Here is a 19,794-nt window from a genome sequence, read left to right on the forward strand (position 1 = left end):
GTTGTAACGTCAACGCGATCCGAGATGGAAGAATTAAAACTAAATAAACAGTTGAAGAACATCAAAATTACTCGATGATTGTTGGCTACCCTATTTAAAGGCATCACTCCACGAATCTGAGGTGGTACGGATTTCAAGTGGAGTATTCGTATACGGGATAGTAGATTATAGAGAAGGGGTGATTCCGTCCATTTCTTCGTAATTGCCGTAAAAAACGGCCCGGAAGATACGGCTTCGGGCGTTCTGGCGCACTATTTTCTACATTATTTTCTATTCTATTTTCTACAAGGAGATCGACTGATCGACTGGAGCGCGCCAGCCTTGTGCAGCGCCGCATCTTCCGGGCCGTTTTTTACGGCAATTACGAAGAAATGGACGGAATCACCCCCTCTTTATAGTCTCCCATCCCGTATACGAATACTCTACCGGAAATCCGTACCACCTCAGATTCGTGGGGTGATGCCTTTAAGTGTTCGAATAGGACTTTCAAATTATACTGCATGAGTGAAATGGTACGGCAAAGAGAATATGAGAAACGTACTGAGAAAAAAGGACGAAGTCACTAGCGCATCAACCCATCTGAGATACACCATTGCGTTTTACTGGAATTCGTAATCGTTGAGATTTTGGAACGCGTATTGGCCTATACAATGAATGCGTGGCCATGAAGTCAGTGTTTTTATACTTCCGGACAAGTCTGGCACCAACTTATTGACCCCGGGCGGATGAAGGGTTTGGTTGGCGCTAGGGCTGTTTTGAACCATCGACCGTGCGGCGACAGCGAACCTCTAACCGCCTGCGCTACATCCCCCCACGTACTGAGAAATACAAGTTAATTTACCCTATAGACGTGAACGAGATAATTGTTTGCAACACAGTCAAAACAATTATAGAAATTTACATAGTTGACAAAATATAACACTTATTCTTGAACTGCTACGAACAGCAGTTACATGGCGACGCTGTCTTTTGTAATCTAGCTGATAAAATGTATAGCGTGCAAGGCTATTTGTATTGAAGGCATTACTTTGTGTCAAAGTAGGAAAGAAAATGATGGGAACTTCCGTAAGCGAAGGCTGGCTCAGTAAAAGAACAAACTACCATTTTTAAAGGCTCCATTTCTTTTTAGAGTTACTCGGGAAATTAGGATTTCTGGCAATTTTCCCAGTTTTCTTTAAATTAACCTCTGAGAGAACGATAATTAATGTCTAAAAAAAGTAAAAAAGAGTCTTGTAGAAAAACGTACTGCTGTAACATATTTCTGATTGAAAAACTTTTATAAGGTATGAGCTGGTTCTTTGGACTTGGTCCTAAATACGCACATTTTGATGCACATCCAAAAAAACTAAATTTTCGCGCTATTCTTTGTTGGGTGTAGTGTAATTGAAGAATCCGACCTCAGTCTTTACAGAGTATCACAAAGAACTCAACTGGATATTTTATCTCTGTGAATCCAAAAAAAAATCCAGAAATCACAAGAGAAATTTGCCATTTCTCTCAAGATTCCAATAAACCTAGTGAGCTTAGAAACGCCAGGTTTCGCTCAAATATGTACAGAATCAGTCTGCATTGCCACGTTTTGTGCTGCATGAAATTTTATTATGAACATCGTTGTTGACCAATTCGTCCAACTACAGGACTTTTTCTCGTTTTTCCGGCTGCATCATGTTTACTAGATTATCGGATTTCCTCGGAGAAAAAAAAAAACAATTCACTTCGGGTTATTTTTATACGTCGTTTATGAACTACTGAAGGCCTTACGACCTGCGTTTTATGATGCCTTTACTCGACATCAAACTCCTTTTTCTCGTTTTCCGCCTCTCCGCTCCAGTTTCCTTGTTGTCATCTCACTGTTCGTCCTACTCTCTTCTTCATTCCCCTCCTCACTCCTCTCCTTCTCCTTTCTCCTCATGTTTCTCCTCTTTCTTCTCTCTCCTCCCTCCAACTCTTACGATTGCCTATCGCTCTCACTCATCCCTCTCCCTCCACGTCCCCCTGTTGGGAAAACCCCAACGACTGACCCATAAAGGCTTTCCAGTAATGTAGATGTGACGATATCGAGGCTTGATGAAAAGAGAGGAGGAACCTGATTGGGATATGCATTGTGTAAGAAACGTTGTGCCTCCTTCGGGTCTTTGGTAAGGACGGCATTGTCGAGACAGCCGGATATAAGTACAAAATAAAGGGATGATGAATTCTCCTAAGCTCCGAGAGCGCTTAGACACTGACACCACAAATGTTCTTCTTGAGAACCACTATTTTTAAGGTGAAAATATTAAGCTTGCGCCAACAAAAAACGACATTTCTACACAATATCTCCACGTATGTACTTGTGCGTATGTGTATTGACAAGTACAGGTAATAGGAGAAACGTTAATGGCAAGAAACAACCCTCTAATGATATTAGGTAGTAACCTACACTTGATGCATGAAAATCATTTTCTTATTTTACCCTTGCTTCCTGCGAATTTTCGAGTTGCTGTTTCTTTTTTTTACTTTGCTCTGCTGTCGTTTAATTTTGGCTCAAGCGCTTACTGTTATGTCATTATTTCCGTGATTGGTGTCTTTAATGGAGTTTGTTAGTTTTGCTCGCCGTTTACTCGATTTGTTGAACTTTTAAACTATAATCAATAAAAAATTATTATGAAATTCGGAAACGTCGCTCAGTTTCCGCTAAGTGTCGAATTCCTTACAAAGAAGATAAGACAAGAGGTACGCACTCATTTGGAACTTCCCTTACTTTTAAAGGCATCACCTCACGAATCTGGGCCGGTGCTGGTTTCAGGTGGGTTATGACTATACGGAGTCATAGATTATAGAGAGAAGGGTGATTCCGTCCATTTCTTCCTAATTGCCGTAAAAAACGGCCCGGAAGGTACGACTTCGAGCGTTCAGGCGTGCTATTTTCCACGACTTCGATTGGAGCGCGCCAGCCTTGTGCATGAGATGCATCTTCCGGGCCGTTTTTTACGGCAATTAAGAAGAAATGGATGTAATCACCTCCCTCTCCGTAATCCGCTATCCCGTATACGAATACTCCACGTGAAATCCGTACCACCTCAGATTTGGGGGGTGATGCCTTTAAGGGGTGAAAGCACTGATCCCAAGGAAAGAAAGTGAAATATGCCGGTAGAACCGAAAAAACCTCCAAACAACATTTTTTTTCAATTTGGAAGTCCAAAGAACGTGAATGAAGTCTGATGGTCAAGATACCTCCCACTTCTGGGAATGAGCTCTGCGTTTTTCCGCCCTGCTGCTTGAGCTTTCTATTATTTTCAAGAAATCCACGAACTACTGGAGGATTTTCACTAAATAGCTGCTAGTAGTAACAATCATCTTCTTAGCCTCATGGCGCTCCTATCTTATTATGAAAATCGGCGATATCAAGTTGTCTGCGGCTTTGGACGAAATCTCAACTTTGAAGAAAGTGCGAGTGTCTGAGTTCATGACTCTCCCAGTTTCTAGTTGTCCAGACCAGAGGAATCTACAAGGAATTTGACCCTTATGACTTACACAAAAGTTACTTCCTACGCGGGAGTCGAACTCATGCATCTTCGCTCTCCATGCACTCGTGGTCACTGCTTCATGTCGTGTGTAACGTTGGAGGCGGATCGATTGAGTAAAAAAAGTGACGAGCAGAGCCCCAAGCTGAATGGATGGTCGCACCTCATCCTTTCCTCTTTTAGCTTTCTTTCCATAATACGATATATCCATGATTTGAAGACTTGTTAACAATATAATGCTGTTTCATTACATTGGAATTACATACTCACTCGCGATGAAAATTCCGTGAGTTTTTATGTTTTTTCAATGGCTACCCTCAGAGTTCTTAGAGGCAATAACCGCTGTTTCAAAGGTTAGCAGAAAAGCATTTTACAATTCGTAAACATTCGGACATGTCAGGACGTTCATAACATTTTCTCTCTGATAACAGTTCGACAAGGCAACTCTCTTTTTCCCGATACGATGTGAGGGAATCGTAGGCTGTTATCGAGAAGTTTCTGTTTCTACTGCACTTTTTTGTTCTTTTTTCTGAAACATGTGGATTTTCACAGTGATTCGACGCTGTTTTTAAAATCAATTGTCTTAATAGGGATGCGTTCATTCGAACTCGCTGAATGATTCGAACTTCGTCAAGTCGAAGCACCGACAGGACTGCAACTTCGGTTAGTGCCAGAATAGAACTATTACTTTTCTTATCACAATAGTTTTTTTTACTTCTGTAATTGATAAAATTCAGTTGCTTGGGTCTATTAGTCTGTGACTTAGCGAATACTTCAACAACTACATTTCTATGAATATTATCTCCGATTTGTTTCTGTGTTAGAGTTTTTCTGTCATGTTAGGCTCTGGCAAGATGACCTCTCGCCCTTCTATTTGTTTTGGTCTGATTACGAGTGTCAGAGCTGGGGCAAGTCACGGATTTGATCGCAAACTTTCAGTTCTCTGTATTTCATCGATCAAGGGATTCTCTTTTTTCTCCCCATTTTTTTTTGAACCGCCGGTACTATTTAGATAGTTGCGCTTTGACTAGTTTAGTGACTGTCTGCGTTGTATTCATTTGTGGTTATCAGGAGTCTACCTATGGGGTAAAATGGGGGCACTCGGTGGTGCCCTTATTTCTCGAAATAAATAATTAACTCAATTGGGGGACTAGGGCCTAAACATTAGTCTTAGAGAATCAATGAGATGTAAACTAAAGTTACTAAGAGAAAAAAGTAAGATAGAGCGTCGGGAAATAAGGGCGCCACTATGTGCTCCCTCCTCCCAACTAAATTTTTCCCCTACCTATGTGGGTGTTGTTTGTTTCCAAATAATATTTTACCAGTAATGTACACTCTAAAATACACTGCAAGACCAATGAGCCAGTTTTCGAATATTATCGGCATGTTATCACTGCCGGACGATTTCTGCCGATTTTATGAGGAGCTATTTGCATATTCAAATTACTTCATTTGAATTGAAGTGACACCAGTGACCTAACTTCAGTCAACGGCATCAAATCGACACTGCACTGTTGCCACCACTGGCGCAACCCGATCGTCGGTCAAATGAACAAAATCAAGGTTTTTCTATCACTTTAAGCAAATTTTTACCTCATCCGTATTGAATTCAACCCACGTTACGCAAAAATGAAATAATCAAATTCTTCTAAAATCCCACATTTGAGCAAGTTGTATTATTGTTGCGTCACTGTTATGTTGAGAAAAATCAGCGACCAGTAGTCTTAACTGTTATTTTGTTCTCTTATATTCGTCTGAAAAGAGTTCTGTAGAAAATCTTTAGAAGGATTGTAATCTTATTATTATTACATTTCAGTCGTTAGAAGGATTGTAACCTTAGATTGTCTCTGCTAATAATGTATTATTATTATTTCATTTATCGGTGTTTCGAGTGATTTCTTCAGCATTCTAATTAATTTTGAACCTCTCAAAATTTTTACACTTCTCGTAGTTCTAGTTCTCATCATTCTAGAATTGGCTCTTGAAGGAAATTTAAATTATAACCTCGTGACCGCTATCAATGTGCCCATTCTGAGCCGTTCATTTTTGAGAAACAACGTTTGGTGGAAAATATTTGAAAATTTCATTAGGCTGTACGATTTCCCAAATATCTACTTGATATTTATTATCTCCTAAATTACTTCGCTGTGGAGATAAGTATGTCATGAGAACTCCTTTTAAGACACTTCCACGCTGTTGTTTGTAAGTCTGTTCAATTCAAGATTTTTTTGCGTCTAATTCTTCATTAACTGTTTTCAGAATTTATTGAGCAATTTGTTCCTAGAAATGTGTTCAGTGAAATAACTTCAAAAACAGTAAAAACCGAACTACGCATGTACGCTTTTGGTTGGGACGAGGTACTCGTCCAGAAACAGGTTATGAAAGTTTGGATAATATGCCTAAAAATAGGAGAATCATGTAGCCGAGTTCTTGGTTCCGGAAACAGAGTATAAGACATGGTGCTTCATCTAATTGAATTCTACAAAGTATCATTTTTTGATTTTCTTTTCTTCTTCTGATTTAGAGCAGGGTATTTCAAGGAAATAACCGTTTTGGAGAAACTCTTTCGGCTTCTTTCTGACCTCTGCGGCAGAAATTACAGATCGCCAGCCGATTTTATGATATTAGCGCCGATGACCTGACGAATGTCAGCCCTGAAGTTCAAAAAATTGGCTATATTGTTGTTTTCTGTTTAACTGTTAAGAGAGTAAACATGAAGACAAAGTCTAAAAAAACCATTTGAGGTTGGGCTTTCTCCACGAATTAGTAGGGCTCGGAACGTAGTTTGCAATTACCACAGCGAAAACGTGCAGCTTTCCTTAGAAATCTAGGAATGTGTGGGGAGTAGAGCAGCTCAGACCCACCAGTCAGCCTCACCAATCGTAACTGCCAAAATGAGGACATCTACATGGAAGAGCAGTAGAACCTTTTGCCTACCCACTGGTAACTTGAATAAAAGCAGCGTTCTCCTCATTTTGTGAGAACTGCTCGTCTACAACGAGACCTGTTGTGCTCCAACCCCGAAAATGCTTCTAAGCGCAGTCTTTGACTCTCTACTATCACTGCCAATCTAACAGACGACGGTAGATCGCACATGGAAAGAGATTCACAAGATTTATAATTACTACTTGTCGTCTTTAATAACTGTTTTCATTATGTAAAAAGCGAGAATAAAGTGCAGCGAGATTATCGTTGTTTCAATGCCCGAAGCAGTGCAATTTCACCGAAAATACCGACGGAGAAATTAAGTTTGCATGTAGGGCTAGACTATTGTGGAATCGTTCATTTTAAAAAGGAATTGGTAGAGACAGCTCCGGTCACTAACATTCCAATGGTCATAGTTTAAAAAATTCAGGATGCTTGTGAAGAAAGTTCATTTCCTAAGAAAGAGAAATCCGAAGAACCGGCGACACCATGGACATCGGTTTACGTTGCTGGCGCATGTGCTTTCATTCAAGCCGCTCAATTCAGCATCTTTTTCAGCTCTATGTGGCCATATTTGAGAAAAGTGAGCTTATTTTGATTGATGTTTTACGTTTTTCTGGGTTCGTGATAAATTCCTCGACGTTCTTTCTTTCCAGCTCAATCCACACGCTGAGGAGACACAGTTTGGTTATATTGTAGCGTTGTACAGTTTCGGTCAATGCATATCAGCACCATCGTTTGGATATTGGAGCAACCGGATAGAACAGGTGTTTTACTTGAAAGATCCCGTACTTATCACTCGTTCCTCGATATTTCGGGGAGTTTCGCAAGAAAAATTATAATAAATTTCACTAAATATATACTCAACCATTCTGTTTTAAGTAAGCGTTTGAGTTTTTCTTCTCTCCTTCCGTTCATTCCTCTACCGCAATCCAATCAATACCCGATTTTCAAAAAAAAGGTGTTGTCAGCACGGAACTACGGAAATCTGATTAATGACAAATAAGACGGAGTGAAACAAGGAGGAAAAGGGGGAACAATAATGATTCAGGTGTTCCCAGACATGTCATCGAATCAACTCCGCCATTTAGGTACGAATACCTCTTCTAACCGGATTCTGCTTCATGATAACTGGGAACTTTCTGTATCTATTGCTCAGTTTTTTTCCTCCACAAAATGTGGTTTTGGGAATGGCAATCGCTCGGTTTATCGCAGGATGCGGGACAGGTAATAAGGAATTTTGCATTTGGTTGTGTTTTGTGGTTCTTCGCCCAAATATTGATAATTTGCTTCGAAAAACCTCTTCACGGCGGAATCGTTGCAGAACAAATGAGATTTCTTTCTGTTGTGACTTCCTGCTTTCTTCTGCAGACTCGTCTGAATACGATATTACAGGCATCACCCCACGAATCTGAGGTGCTGCAGATTTCAGGTGGAGTATTCTTATACGAGATAATAGATTACGGAGAGGAGCGTGATTCCGTCCATTTCTTCCTAATTGGCGTAAAAAACGTCCCGGAAGATGCGGCGCCGCACAAGGCTGGCGCGCTCCAGTCGAACTCCTTGTGGAAAATAGTGCGCCAGAACGCCCGAAGCAGTATCTTCCAGCCCGTTTTTCAATTAGGAAGAAATGGACGGAATCATTCTCCTCCCCATAATCTACTATGCCGTATACGAATACTCCACCTGAAATCCATACCACCTCAGATTCGTGGAGTGATGCCTTTAAAAATTAAAATGTGCATCAGCAAATTTATTTTGTGGAAAAACCCAGAATGTCTACATTTAAATAATGAGAGTAGCAAATGTGGCTTAGCTACAAAATGTTACCACTGCCTTTAAATGGCAAATCCAGCGCGACGGAAATGGTATTTGCGCTCTTGACCCATCATGACCAGTCAGCAGTTCTTTGCCCATGTAAGAAGCGCTATAGACTGCACTGTTTTCCGGCCAGTAAATGACGATAATAAAATGTGCTATTAGGTAATATGTCACTTCTGAGAGCTTACGCTTCTACCTCATCATCCAGATCGGATCGTTCTCGTGCAATCGCATGTGTGAGTGGTGGAATCGCTACTGGTACAATGATTGGACCAGGTAGGTTCTATGCCGAAATTTTGCTCTACGTTTCTATGTCGATAATTTGCTCATTTTCTCTCTAGGCTTTCAACTACTTTTCACACCACTTGGACCTGACGGAATTCACATATTGCCATTTTTTCGCCTCAATATCTACAATTCGCCGGCACTTTTCTCCCTCTTGCTGAGCGTTGCCGGCGTTGTAGTTTTGATTTTTGCTTTCGAGGAAAGATACGACGTGCTGAAGGCCGACGCTGCGAAAGTGAGACACACGATTCTTTTTAGATGCTTAGTTCAGTAATGTGATGATGTAATGGTATGGCTATACGTACTCCGTCAACTATGACGTTAAACGTTGGCGATGGCGACCTACATAATTCTTGATAGGTAACAACTTTGCACTGCAGACTAATGGTCGGAATGAGTACTTTGTATTTACGGTGCACTAGCGTTTAGTGACGAAATTGGGTGTTTATAGTTGAAAATCCACAACTTCTTGCAAAAAAGTATCTTTGGGGGAAGTGGCTGGGAATGATGTTCGATAACTGTGCTGCACAGCAGTTCAGCAGTTCATTGCACATTTTCTTTGCTGTGCTCCAAACTTCTCATCCGTCCAGCTTGCTTGAGTAGCAGTAGCAAAGAAGCTCAAACCTGCAGTAATAATTTCTTTACAGTTATTGTTTAAATCTATAAAGACGAATAGCAGCAGCGTAGATGCCAGCGATACGTAGACTACGGCAAATTTCAAAGCATAGCACGCGGTTGAAGTTTCGAATACTTATTTTTTTTCGTTCCTTAACTTTCTATTCAGACTCTTATTTTTCCATTTTGATTCTTGTTTTATTTACAGGCATACTAAAATTAATGAAATAATAAGTTGGTATCTATTATTTTTTTCTTCAACCGATTTTCTGCTGCTAATCATCAAATAAAGTGCAACTCGCAGGAGCAAAATATCTCCGCAGGCATATCCTGAGGACACAAGTTTGTTCCTCGACAACGCGGCACATTAGCGGAGGCACAGTTATCTGCTGGACAATCAGTCGCTGATTCATGCACTTCGCGGCAGGAAATAAATGATTCCAGGGCAACTAGCGGAATGGACATCCGTCTCCTTTCAACAATGATGAATTAAGATGAAGAACTTCGTCTTACTGGCAATACCATCACAACAGCCTTATACGTGGATCAGATGCAAAAATTGGCAGAAGAAATTCGAGGAAATTGCCCGATAAGCTCAATTTTTCGTCTGCTCCGGACAACGCATGGCTGCATGTCGCTACAGAAACTCGCAAGTCTGCAGAGCCCGGCTTCGACCCGTATTCGACGAATATTGCGCCCGTCAGGCTACCTTTTGTTACTATCACTTGCTCGACAAATTCGACCTCGACGAGGAAGTTCGACAAGTGCGACGACTTCAAAGCAGCAGTCGAGAATTTTTTTCGCATCGGAGCTTCCTGGATTGTGGGCAAATGGCATCAGTGATTGGCCAACAGATGGACGATAGTTTTGTATGTACAAGACGAGTATATTGTTGAATTTTCTCAAAATTATAAAAAAAAAACTCATAAAAAAACTGGCGGAATACTTTCCGACCAACCTAGTAAATCTCCATAGAAAAGATGAACTTAGCTTTGACTTTGACTTTGGCTTTGAGCGACATCGAAGGATCAACGTACGTAATGGTAATCTTTAACACCCTCATTCGTGTTCATTACCCTCCACTTTTCTAGACGGAAATCAAACGAGCCGAATATCCCAAGAGGTTTGGTTAACACCGAGCGTCTCAGTTTCTTTCAGTTCTAGTTAGAGGAGGCGGCGGTCACTGCTATTACGTCGTTTCACTGTTTACCAAAGAAAATAATGAAAGTCGCCACTGCCTATCTTGGATTTGTCGCAAACGTCGATGGCAAAATAACAGTTCTAAAATATACACATTTAAGGCAACAACGAAGCTACCACCACCATGTGCCATAGCAATATCTGTCTGCGTTGCAACCAGATTTATCCAGATATATGCAACAACCACAGTAGGAACGTTAGTTTTTTCAAGACCTTCCAAATAAGTTATAGAAAATGAGCAAGGTGCACCTATTTAGGATTGGATCTGCCTTTTCCATGCTAATGTTCTCTTTCAACAAAGAGGAGGCCGTAACGGCTAACGCAACAGCTCATCTCATTGCTGGAACAATTGGCGCTGCCTTATATTTCATACTGATAATTTTCAATCTTTTTAAATGGTGGGTTTCCTAGTTCAGCTTCAAGAATGTTAGAAGAATAGATGTCATCCGGAGAGGTGGAACAACGAGTCTTTGTAAATGCGTTGCACATCGACCACATGAGAATACTGCATATATTTCCAGCTATAACTCAGAGTCAAAGCTTACATTAAGGACAGAATTTCAATAGAATAGCTATTGTGCCCTCTTCGTAAAGTTCGTCCTCATAATATTTGAACTAGATTTCTAGCTAGGTTTCTGTTCCTGAGAGATCGCGGTTTCCGGTCTTCAGGATCACCGTCGAAGTTTTTTCTTTAGCAAAGAACAAGCAGTGAAATAACAATAGCAAAGCAATAAGTAAACAAATTTTCTGAGTTTCGACTGCAAATAGAAAAAATTAGAATTAAATTAGAGTTAGAAAAAAATCTGTTGAATGTGCGGAACATTTTCATTTTTGCTGCTTTGCGTTAGTGTGGCAATTACGCAATGCAGAAAAACTCCCATAATTTAAATTTGTAGTTTCATCCTGATTACCACAATTTCTTCTTTGTTCCCTTAAATCACGTTTTTTTGTGGCTTCATTGCCAAACAAATAAACAAAAATGATACTAAACTGCATAACGTTTGCTTTCTTTATTCAGGGTCCCTCCGCGAATTTCATCTTTATTGTGTTTGTGTATTTATGCCAGTCTGTTCGTGGTTTCATACTCATGGCCATTCCTTCCGAATAAAGTGAAAATGTCTGTGAACGGTACGCTTTGTATGTCATAATGCATTAAAACCAAAGTACTCCCTACAAATGTCTACAACTTAAAAGGGAGAAAAGAGAGAGAGAGGCTCCAGACTTGATGGAACTGCGCTATTTCCACAGCCAATGTTGAAGTGCTTGATGTAAATCCACATTACTTTGCCATTCAGGATCTGATTGGGGTTGCTATTCGGATCGGTTTGACTGGTGTGAAAATCTCACAGAGGTTTCACCTTGGGTGAGTTTATTTTTATTCGAATAGAGAAAATTTCATCTCATTTGCTTGTTTTCGAGTCACTTCCAGATTTTTGTCATGAAATGCGTTTTCTGAAACACGTGAAATAACTTCAGATTTATTACACTTTCTATGTCCTTGTCTTTGGATTCGCTGCATCCATAATGAACGTCGCTGTAACAACGCTGTACTCTGAAATAATTGGACCTCGACGACAGGTATACGCTATGTGTAGAGGGATCACTCTTGTTACTCATCATGTATACTATTACCTTACCACATTATTGATGACATTAAGACATCTACCATACCATGACGTAACGAGTGTGTAATACATTCCAATTAGAGCACAGAAAAAACAGTTATTCCTCTTGTTTTCTTGAGCGAGTGCAAATCGCTGCCAGAATAGTAATTGTGCAATATCCACGGTAATCCTTCTTTTTAAAGTTTGCTCAAATGTTGTGATTTACAGAAAAACAATCAAAAATAGAGCAAAGCCAGAAATAGTTCCACTTGTGTCGATCGCGCGAAGGGTTGCCCTGTTGCTTCTCTTCTCGAGTAGTACTCGATGAGCATCGCATTTTTCTTTGGAGGATTTTTTTTTCAAGAAAAAAGTTTGACCATCGGATCGACGACTATCCTGCAGTATGTTTCATATCACGTGTATCCAACATTACCCTCGTCCACGTCCAGACAACTATTTTCACTTTTCCCGGCAAATGCCTATGTCTGTGGGTCCTGGGTCTGTGATCTTCGATCGTTGTTATAGGAGTGAATTTTGAAGCTCTTCTATGACTTGCGTAGAGCGGAATACTCCTAGAATCACTTGGACTTCTTCACTGCAATGTCAAGCTTGTTTCCAGTTACTTAGCTCGAAGATCAGATAGTCAGTTCATCATGTTAATTTCCCGATACTCGATATATATATATATCGAGTGAGTGTCTGTGATATATATATATATATATATATATATATATATATATATATATATATATATATATATATAACACGGACACTCAGATATGTTCCCTCCGTTGTGGGTGTAATAGACCACTAGAGACCGATTGATCGACTCGTTTGTCATAAATATCGTACTGTCCATGTTCATCTGGAGCCTAATATTTCTATATGTTCCTCCAAATTCAGCCGGAGTCGCACTAAATATTTTTGGTGACTTTATCTCATATCTTTATCTGACCGGTTCCGTCTCAACTGAGTCTGAAGGCCTTTTTTATGTCAATGACCAGCCGCGCTGAATTAGATGAGTTGTACCTTGTGGAGTTTGTAGATGAGTGACAGTAATCAATCAACGATATACGAATACCCACCTGCAGATTGGGCGAATGATGCCTATGTCAAGTGCCATCTTATCTCTCCTTCTTTAACAACAGTACAGTCTTACTGGTTTTCCACTGCCTACGACCCTTGCAGGTAGCGAGCGAAGAACCCCATTGGTGTTGATAAGGACTGAGATAGGTCCATCGGATTTACAAGCGTGATTCTATAGAGATCGGGCGAAGATTCAAGTATATGGCATGCTGGACCTCCAAAAAGAGGACTTCTTCAAAGCCTTTGGGATCATCAAAGGATAAATCATAGATGGAAGTCAAAAAGCGGTGAGAAGACGTCTTTGCTGTAACTTGATGTGGAGCGTAAACGACGAAGACCGTCAAAGACTTCAACTATCTGTCAGATAAGAAGAAAATCTGGAGACATAAAATTTCAACTGCTATTAACAACTACACCCCGTAGAAGCAGCCGTTGTGTACTTGTTCAATGAAAGTTGGAAGAAAATTTTTTGAAATCATTTTCAACTTTGCACTTTGGTAACATGCATTCTTTAAGGGGACGCTTCAAGGAGTTTTTCAACTTGCCGGTTCCACAGGCAGAATGGTAGCGCCTCTCACTATCAGGTACTTCTTTAGATGGTCGAGAATTCGCTGCATTCTACCTTCTTTCATGTTTCAGTATACTATACTCAAAATATGGACCCCGTGTACCTTGGATAACGGAAGTTGTGCAAATATGCGCTATAATTTTGCTCTGGATAGTATTCCGTCACAAGATGGTTCCGCTGAAAATTGAACAAAATGAGAATAATCCTCCTGCAGGGAGGAGTTCTGTGCATTCGTAACTTATATAATTTGATCGAATTTGTTAGAAATATGCTGTTGAATGTTATAATATCGGGTTATTGGTTCTGGAACACATTCGATTCGCTCATATCTTTCTTTTTACAGCTAAGATACTCCAGGTAGGGGTGATAAACATTTCAGAATTGAAGCACACTGTCAAGAAATTTCTGAGATTCATGCAACTGAGCACATTGAAGTGCGACTGCGAAACGCGAAAGGTAGTTGAATGGGGTGAATGCGCATAGAATTATGCAATATGTTGTGGGCAGGAGTACCCAAGTTTCCGCCCAAAGTTAGTCCAAGAACTACAACAAATCGAAGAAGCTATGCTAAAAAATCGCAATATCACTAGAAATCCTTTTCTTACTAGACGACTGCCTGATAAAAGCTATAGTACCAGAAAGATGAGTAAGGGTGCCGTGAAATCCATGAAATCAGGGTAGTTTTATTTGTACGGAGGGTGTAGCGCAATCGGTGTAGAGGTTCCTGCACGAACGATAGGAGGTTCGAATCCGCCCTAGTGCTCACCAAGCCTTTCTTCCCTCTGAGGTCGATGAATTGGTACCAGACTTGTCTGCAATTATAAAAACACTGACTTGACACATCGGCTAGCCCCTGCAAGTAATTGTATAGGTCGGTAACACGTTCATGAACCTCAAACGATTCTAAATTGAAGTGAACGGGGTGGCGCATTCCAAGCGGATTGATTAACGGCAGACACTTTTCCTTTATCCTTTATCCACAATCATCACGGCTACAGTTTAAAAAAAAACAGAAAGGCCATACATGCAACGTGCCTAGGTTCAAGCACAGTCAACGTGGATGCATTATTCATCAATTGAAGCGAGTTTGGCAACTTGATTTAAATGGATTTGAAACCCCTTCCCTTTCGGTCCAGCCAAGCTTTCCATTAATCGAAGGTCAAATAATTTGTAAAAGATTTGTTTAAAACGATAAATGCTGATGTGGTACATCTGATGGCCTACGCAAGTAATTGTGTAGGACCACCATCTTCGTACGCCTCAAACGATTTTGATTTGAAGCCAGATGTGAATGCAGACCCTAAATAGACTGATGACCGTGAGCACATCGTCCTTTCATCCTCTATTTCATCGATCAATCGCCTCACAAATTGTCTCCATTCACCATGGATTGAACGCGGTCGGTGACAGCAAACCATTTTGCAACGCAGGGACAACTTCAGAGAACGGTTTCAAATCAGGGTCATTTCTGCTATGATAAGAAACAACCTTAGGTATCTATTAAAATGCTCATACGATCGCTTCGAATACCAAATGCACCAAGTACACCAATTTTAACTCTGCCTTATGTTAATGCTGGGTTAGTGCAAAACACGCCAACTTCTGGCACAGAGTACAATGCGAGACTGAATCAAAAATATTGGCAGAGCATGCAGTATATTTTCCTCTGGAAAAAGCAAACAGAGACACCTTTCTAATAGATAAGAACAGTTCGCGAAGTTTTCCACTGTTCTGGATTCCTTTCTTTCTAAAGGTAGGTCGTAATGTGCGCCGCAAAAATTACAAGAAACGGATGGTCACCAACCATCCTCTTCATGTGATTCTTGATGATCGGGCTCAAGTCAGGAGTTAACGAACGCAAAAGACTAAAGCAGAACCTATTCGTGACGATTCCCATCTCACGACGAGAACAGCTGCGAATCTTGTCTTTGCTCAGTAAGGCTGTTAGCTGAATACTATAGTTGCAGAAGCAACTATAGTATTCAGCTAACAGCCCTGCAGCACTTCTTTAGACCTGTCCTTCTTAGAGCTGCTTCCAGAATTTTCCTCTGCCTATGTTTCCTCCAGCATCCTCCAGCAAGCTTTTCTGCAGCTACTGTTTGCTATTAACCTCAATATGCGATGCATTTCAATCAAGCCTCGAAGCCCTTCTTTCCAACAATTCCTTGGTGGTTTTCGGAATTCAATGCAACTTCTCGTGTGCGACTTCGAAGCACAATCATTACAATCTCGTAATCCTCTAAGCTCTTAGTCTACATTTGAGTCATGTAGTGGAGTTCTTAAGTATGTTACTGTCGTATACCACTTCTTTCCTCCTTTGTTGCTTATTACAACGGGCGGTGTAGCATTTGCTTTTTGCACATCTTTTCTTTTCCATCTTGTAGATGAAGCAGAGACCGCGATTACAGCCAGTACACGATGGTGGTACTACCGAGAGGTCAAGAAGACACCATCTCTAGTTGGTGAGTATGTGATTGAACTCCGCATGAGTCGCGCTAATAGGCGATTCGCGTGTCCACCGACGATAATATTTCCTCCTGAAAAGAGATTTTCAATCAGAGATTATGAAGGGGGCGAATTGCGGACGGTATCAGGAGACAATTGTCGTTTTCATTCTGATCCCCTAATAGAAGAGAACCTGAGAATAGAAATGTCCTCCTTCGGTTATTTGATAGTGCTTCTAAAATTTTATTTTACCATAACCATTGCATGTTCGCAGAGTCAACTAGATGGACGCTGCTTACAGGCCCTCAAAAGCAGCGTGTCACAATTTTGATGCTTTGCGGAATACAGCGAAAGGGAGTTCGACTAGATTGCAGAATCTAGCGTTGTTCCGCTCATCCTCTCCTAATCGTCGTAAAAAAACTGAACGGGAGCGGCAATTTTGTTACGAAGATTTCAGTTGCAACGCACCGCTCTTGTGCACGCGCCGTATTCAATTGCGAGCTGTCGAAGATCAATGATTTCTTATCATCAGTGAGACAAATGGATGGACTTCTGAGAGGCCCAGGACGTGCACAAGAAACGCGTTCTAATGTGCTCCGTAGGAACTAAGACCGTTTTACGCCGTTATTACGACGATTAGGAGAAGATGAGCGGAACCACGACGGGTTCTGCAATCGGCTACAGGAATTATACATTTTCGTTGTGGTTTCAGCACGCGTCGAAAAAATCGTTAAACGTTGCCTCCAAGAAACCTGGGGAAAACAACGGTGAAAGGTCCCATTTGTTGACATATCAACGTTTTAATAACGTTAATCCAGAGCGTTGTAAAAAAATTAGACTGATGTCTCATCAGCCACTTTGGGAATGGACGTTTCCCTCCTTACTACTTTTGATTCCTTTTTTCTTAACACAATTGGGAGACGGTGGAAAGCTTAAACCTCTCTCCCCTTTGTGATCAGTGAATGAACTTTTTTGTCACTCACTTCTCCTTTCAGGACACCATGAGGCCACAAAATTAAACTCAAAGTACAAGAGTTTTATTCTGCAGTTATAGCAGAACTTTTCATTGCAGCATTCCACTTCTATATGCGCAGTGGAATAAGAAAGATAGCACCCCTAATCCATGCTTAAACAACCAAGCTGTGTTGATGTTTAGCCAAGTATGTAGCAAGACTATCACTCGGAGTGAGGGAGAATTGTTAGACTTTCTCCAGTGCAAAGCGACACACAACACTCAAGATTGCATCTTCTACAGAAATAGCAGCGTTCACCGCAATTTTAATCGAATCGATCGCAAAAGTTCGTGTTACGGATGAGCTACGATTTAGAATTTTCTCTTTGCTGTGCAAAGAATAAAGTCAGAATGGAAATATTTTGATCTGTAGGCTCACAGAAATATGGGAGTGTAAAAAAAGAATTCCTTTAAATGTGCGCAGTTCCGTCTGAGATTTAGAGTTTTTCGCGCTTACGGTCCACAGTAGAACATGTTGGTGCAGTATATAAGTAAGAATCAGGTTTTGAACGCATCAATACATTATCTAACATTTTTTTCCTACTGTATGTGTTGCATTTATTCGTCCGATAAGTAAAGGTGATGTAGAAACCATCTCTGGAAATGTAGCTAAACTATCTACGCTTCAATAAGATTCAAGGCAATCACTTTGAGATGATGGAAATATCTGGAAATCCTCGTTAGCTGAGTTGAGCTGCAAAAATACATAAATAAAAGTCGCTACTGATGGTTATTTTTTTGATCAACACTTTTCGACTTTGCGTCTCTGAAGGGCACTAGTTTATTCTGAGAATGATATGCATAAAAATGAGCGGATCTGTTGTTCGTTTTGTACACATTTTCCATTGTTTTAGAGACTTCGTATAACGTATGCACCGGATGGGCAGTCTTCAACTGATGCACGTGAGGTCAAAAGCAGTGTGCAAGTTCAGGAAGTCAAATTATCACTAAAACACACGTATGTGCACCATGCAATACTAATGAAAGAAACAAAAAATGAATAGATTGCTACTTGTGTTTCACAAAACGGAAGGCACATTAATATACAAGTGTAATCGCTAAAAATAAAAAAGACTAGATCAATGACGAATTGCACAACTGCACAGTACGAAATCAGGTCTACAGTATGGTGGTCTCTACACTAGTCGAGGTGTCATTGGTGAGGTACGAGCATGTTGAGATCGAGGAAAGCGACGCCTCGTACCGGTAAGACCGCTGGAACATCTCGCATGAGACCGCGCGGTGGACCTGAAACTGTGCGATGAGAGCATGTCACGACACACATCTGAAGAATTACTGGTCGACGGACACTATGAAGCGCTAAAAAAGGCTAAATTTGATGGTTGCAGAAATAGATATCGACTAACACTGGGCGCACCTCTATGGCGATGTGTTACGAGTGCATTTAAATAGCTGGCAACTACTTGCTATCTCTAGGAAAGATGCACCACTAGAAAGCAGATTCACATTTTCTATCCCAATCTAATCAATGTGCCAGGAAATCTAGGACTACCAATGAACTGTAGGTGAAAAGCGACAGAAGACGACTACCCCTGGAGTTTTTCTTCTACGTCTACACGTTGATATAGATGGGATTTCAGGAACAACGAAGGTAATAGCGAAAACAAAAGACGGGATGCGGGACAATCAGGGAAGGGAAGATGTAAATCTGGTCACGTCTGAGGCTATCTCGTTTCTCGCGACAGAAATTATTTTTAGCTCAAACATTAAAGACATCACCCCACGAACCTGGGATGGTATGGCTTTCCGATGGCTAATGAATATGCGAGGTCGCAGATTGCAGAAACGGGTGGGATCCCGCTCGCTTCTTCCTAATTGCCGTAAAAAACGGCCCGGAAGATGCAGCGCGCGCACAAGGCTGGCGCCCTCCGATGCAACTTCGAGCCTTCCGGGACGCTGTGTTCTACGGAGAGTTCTATTGGAGCGTGCCACCCTTGTGGACGCGCCGCATCTTCCGGGCGGTTTTTTTTAACGGCAATTAGGAAAAAATGGGCGTTATCCCACCCGTTTCGGCAATCTGCGACCCCGTAAAGTCGTTAGCCATCCGAAAGCCTTACCACCCCGGATTCGTGGGTTGATGCCTTTAAGCATGGCATTCACTCAACTCTTCAAAAATTGCTAATGATATCGCTTTTGTTTCGAGAAATGCTTAGTATTAAGAATCTTCATTGGTCAACTGTCAGAAATGTTTCTTTCATTTGGAACAGTTCCAGGGACTTGTGAAGTAGCAGCTTTTGGAAGTGAATGGGAAAGTAGCTGCTACAGGAAACAAGTCTTTTTTTCGCATTTTTTTCTCCGTGGACTTCGTCACAAACAATCGACGCACTGGAGAGTTTCTCTAAGTTGTTACCATTTCGGTCACTTCAGAAACTCTTCCAACTTAATTCTATTTTCTATTTCTAAAGAAAGCAATACCTAGAAGTGGTTATTAAAACCACATGGGTTCATAATGGGGATGCCTTGGATTCGCGAAACTGGACAACGAACATGCAGGAACAAAAAATGAACAAAGGTGGTGCAAGTTGACGTGGGGTGGAACAAGGACTCATGCAATCCCGTTGTAAGAGCGTTAAGCTGACAAAACACTGAGTATTTACATATTCATTTGGGAATATCGATAGAACTCTTCTAAGACGCAGTGCATATGAAAGATTTCAATCGCAATATTGGCTTATAAATGCAACAGATGGCAGATATAGTATGGCAAAG

General features: G+C 40.9%; 2 protein-coding genes across 4 annotated transcripts in view; one reads left to right on the plus strand and one right to left on the minus strand.

Annotated features, from left to right (window-relative positions):
• Positions 1-3,367: 3,367 nt before the first annotated feature.
• RB195_019601 (uncharacterized protein) lies at positions 3,368-13,844 on the plus strand (the record flags this gene model as incomplete). 2 transcript variants are annotated; one of them, XM_064187528.1, is made up of 15 exons in its annotated part: positions 3,368-3,427; positions 4,094-4,166; positions 4,990-5,066; positions 6,859-7,011; positions 7,085-7,195; positions 7,520-7,655; positions 8,412-8,525; positions 8,591-8,769; positions 10,451-10,545; positions 10,607-10,747; positions 11,368-11,477; positions 11,645-11,712; positions 11,826-11,927; positions 13,556-13,623; positions 13,679-13,844. In XM_064187528.1, 15 exons carry the CDS (start codon positions 3,368-3,370, stop codon positions 13,842-13,844), a joined length of 1,653 nt encoding a protein of 550 aa, XP_064043408.1. The 2 variants fall into 2 exon arrangements, with proteins under 2 accessions (XP_064043408.1, XP_064043409.1); XM_064187527.1 differs by lacking the exons at positions 3,368-3,427; positions 4,990-5,066 and having other exon boundaries at positions 4,119-4,166.
• Positions 13,845-18,183: 4,339 nt separating this feature from the next.
• RB195_019602 (uncharacterized protein) overlaps positions 18,184-19,794 on the minus strand; it is a gene marked incomplete at both ends in the record, with an annotated part of 32,841 nt that continues 31,230 nt past the window's right edge. For both annotated transcript variants that reach the window (XM_064187530.1, XM_064187529.1), the window contains one exon: positions 18,184-18,312. In XM_064187530.1, the coding sequence (XP_064043410.1) occupies positions 18,184-18,312 (129 nt within the window). The remainder of the gene's footprint in view (positions 18,313-19,794) is intronic.

The sequence above is a fragment of the Necator americanus genome, chromosome II (genome assembly GCF_031761385.1).
Source record: "Necator americanus strain Aroian chromosome II, whole genome shotgun sequence".
Classification (NCBI taxonomy): domain Eukaryota; kingdom Metazoa; phylum Nematoda; class Chromadorea; order Rhabditida; family Ancylostomatidae; genus Necator; species Necator americanus.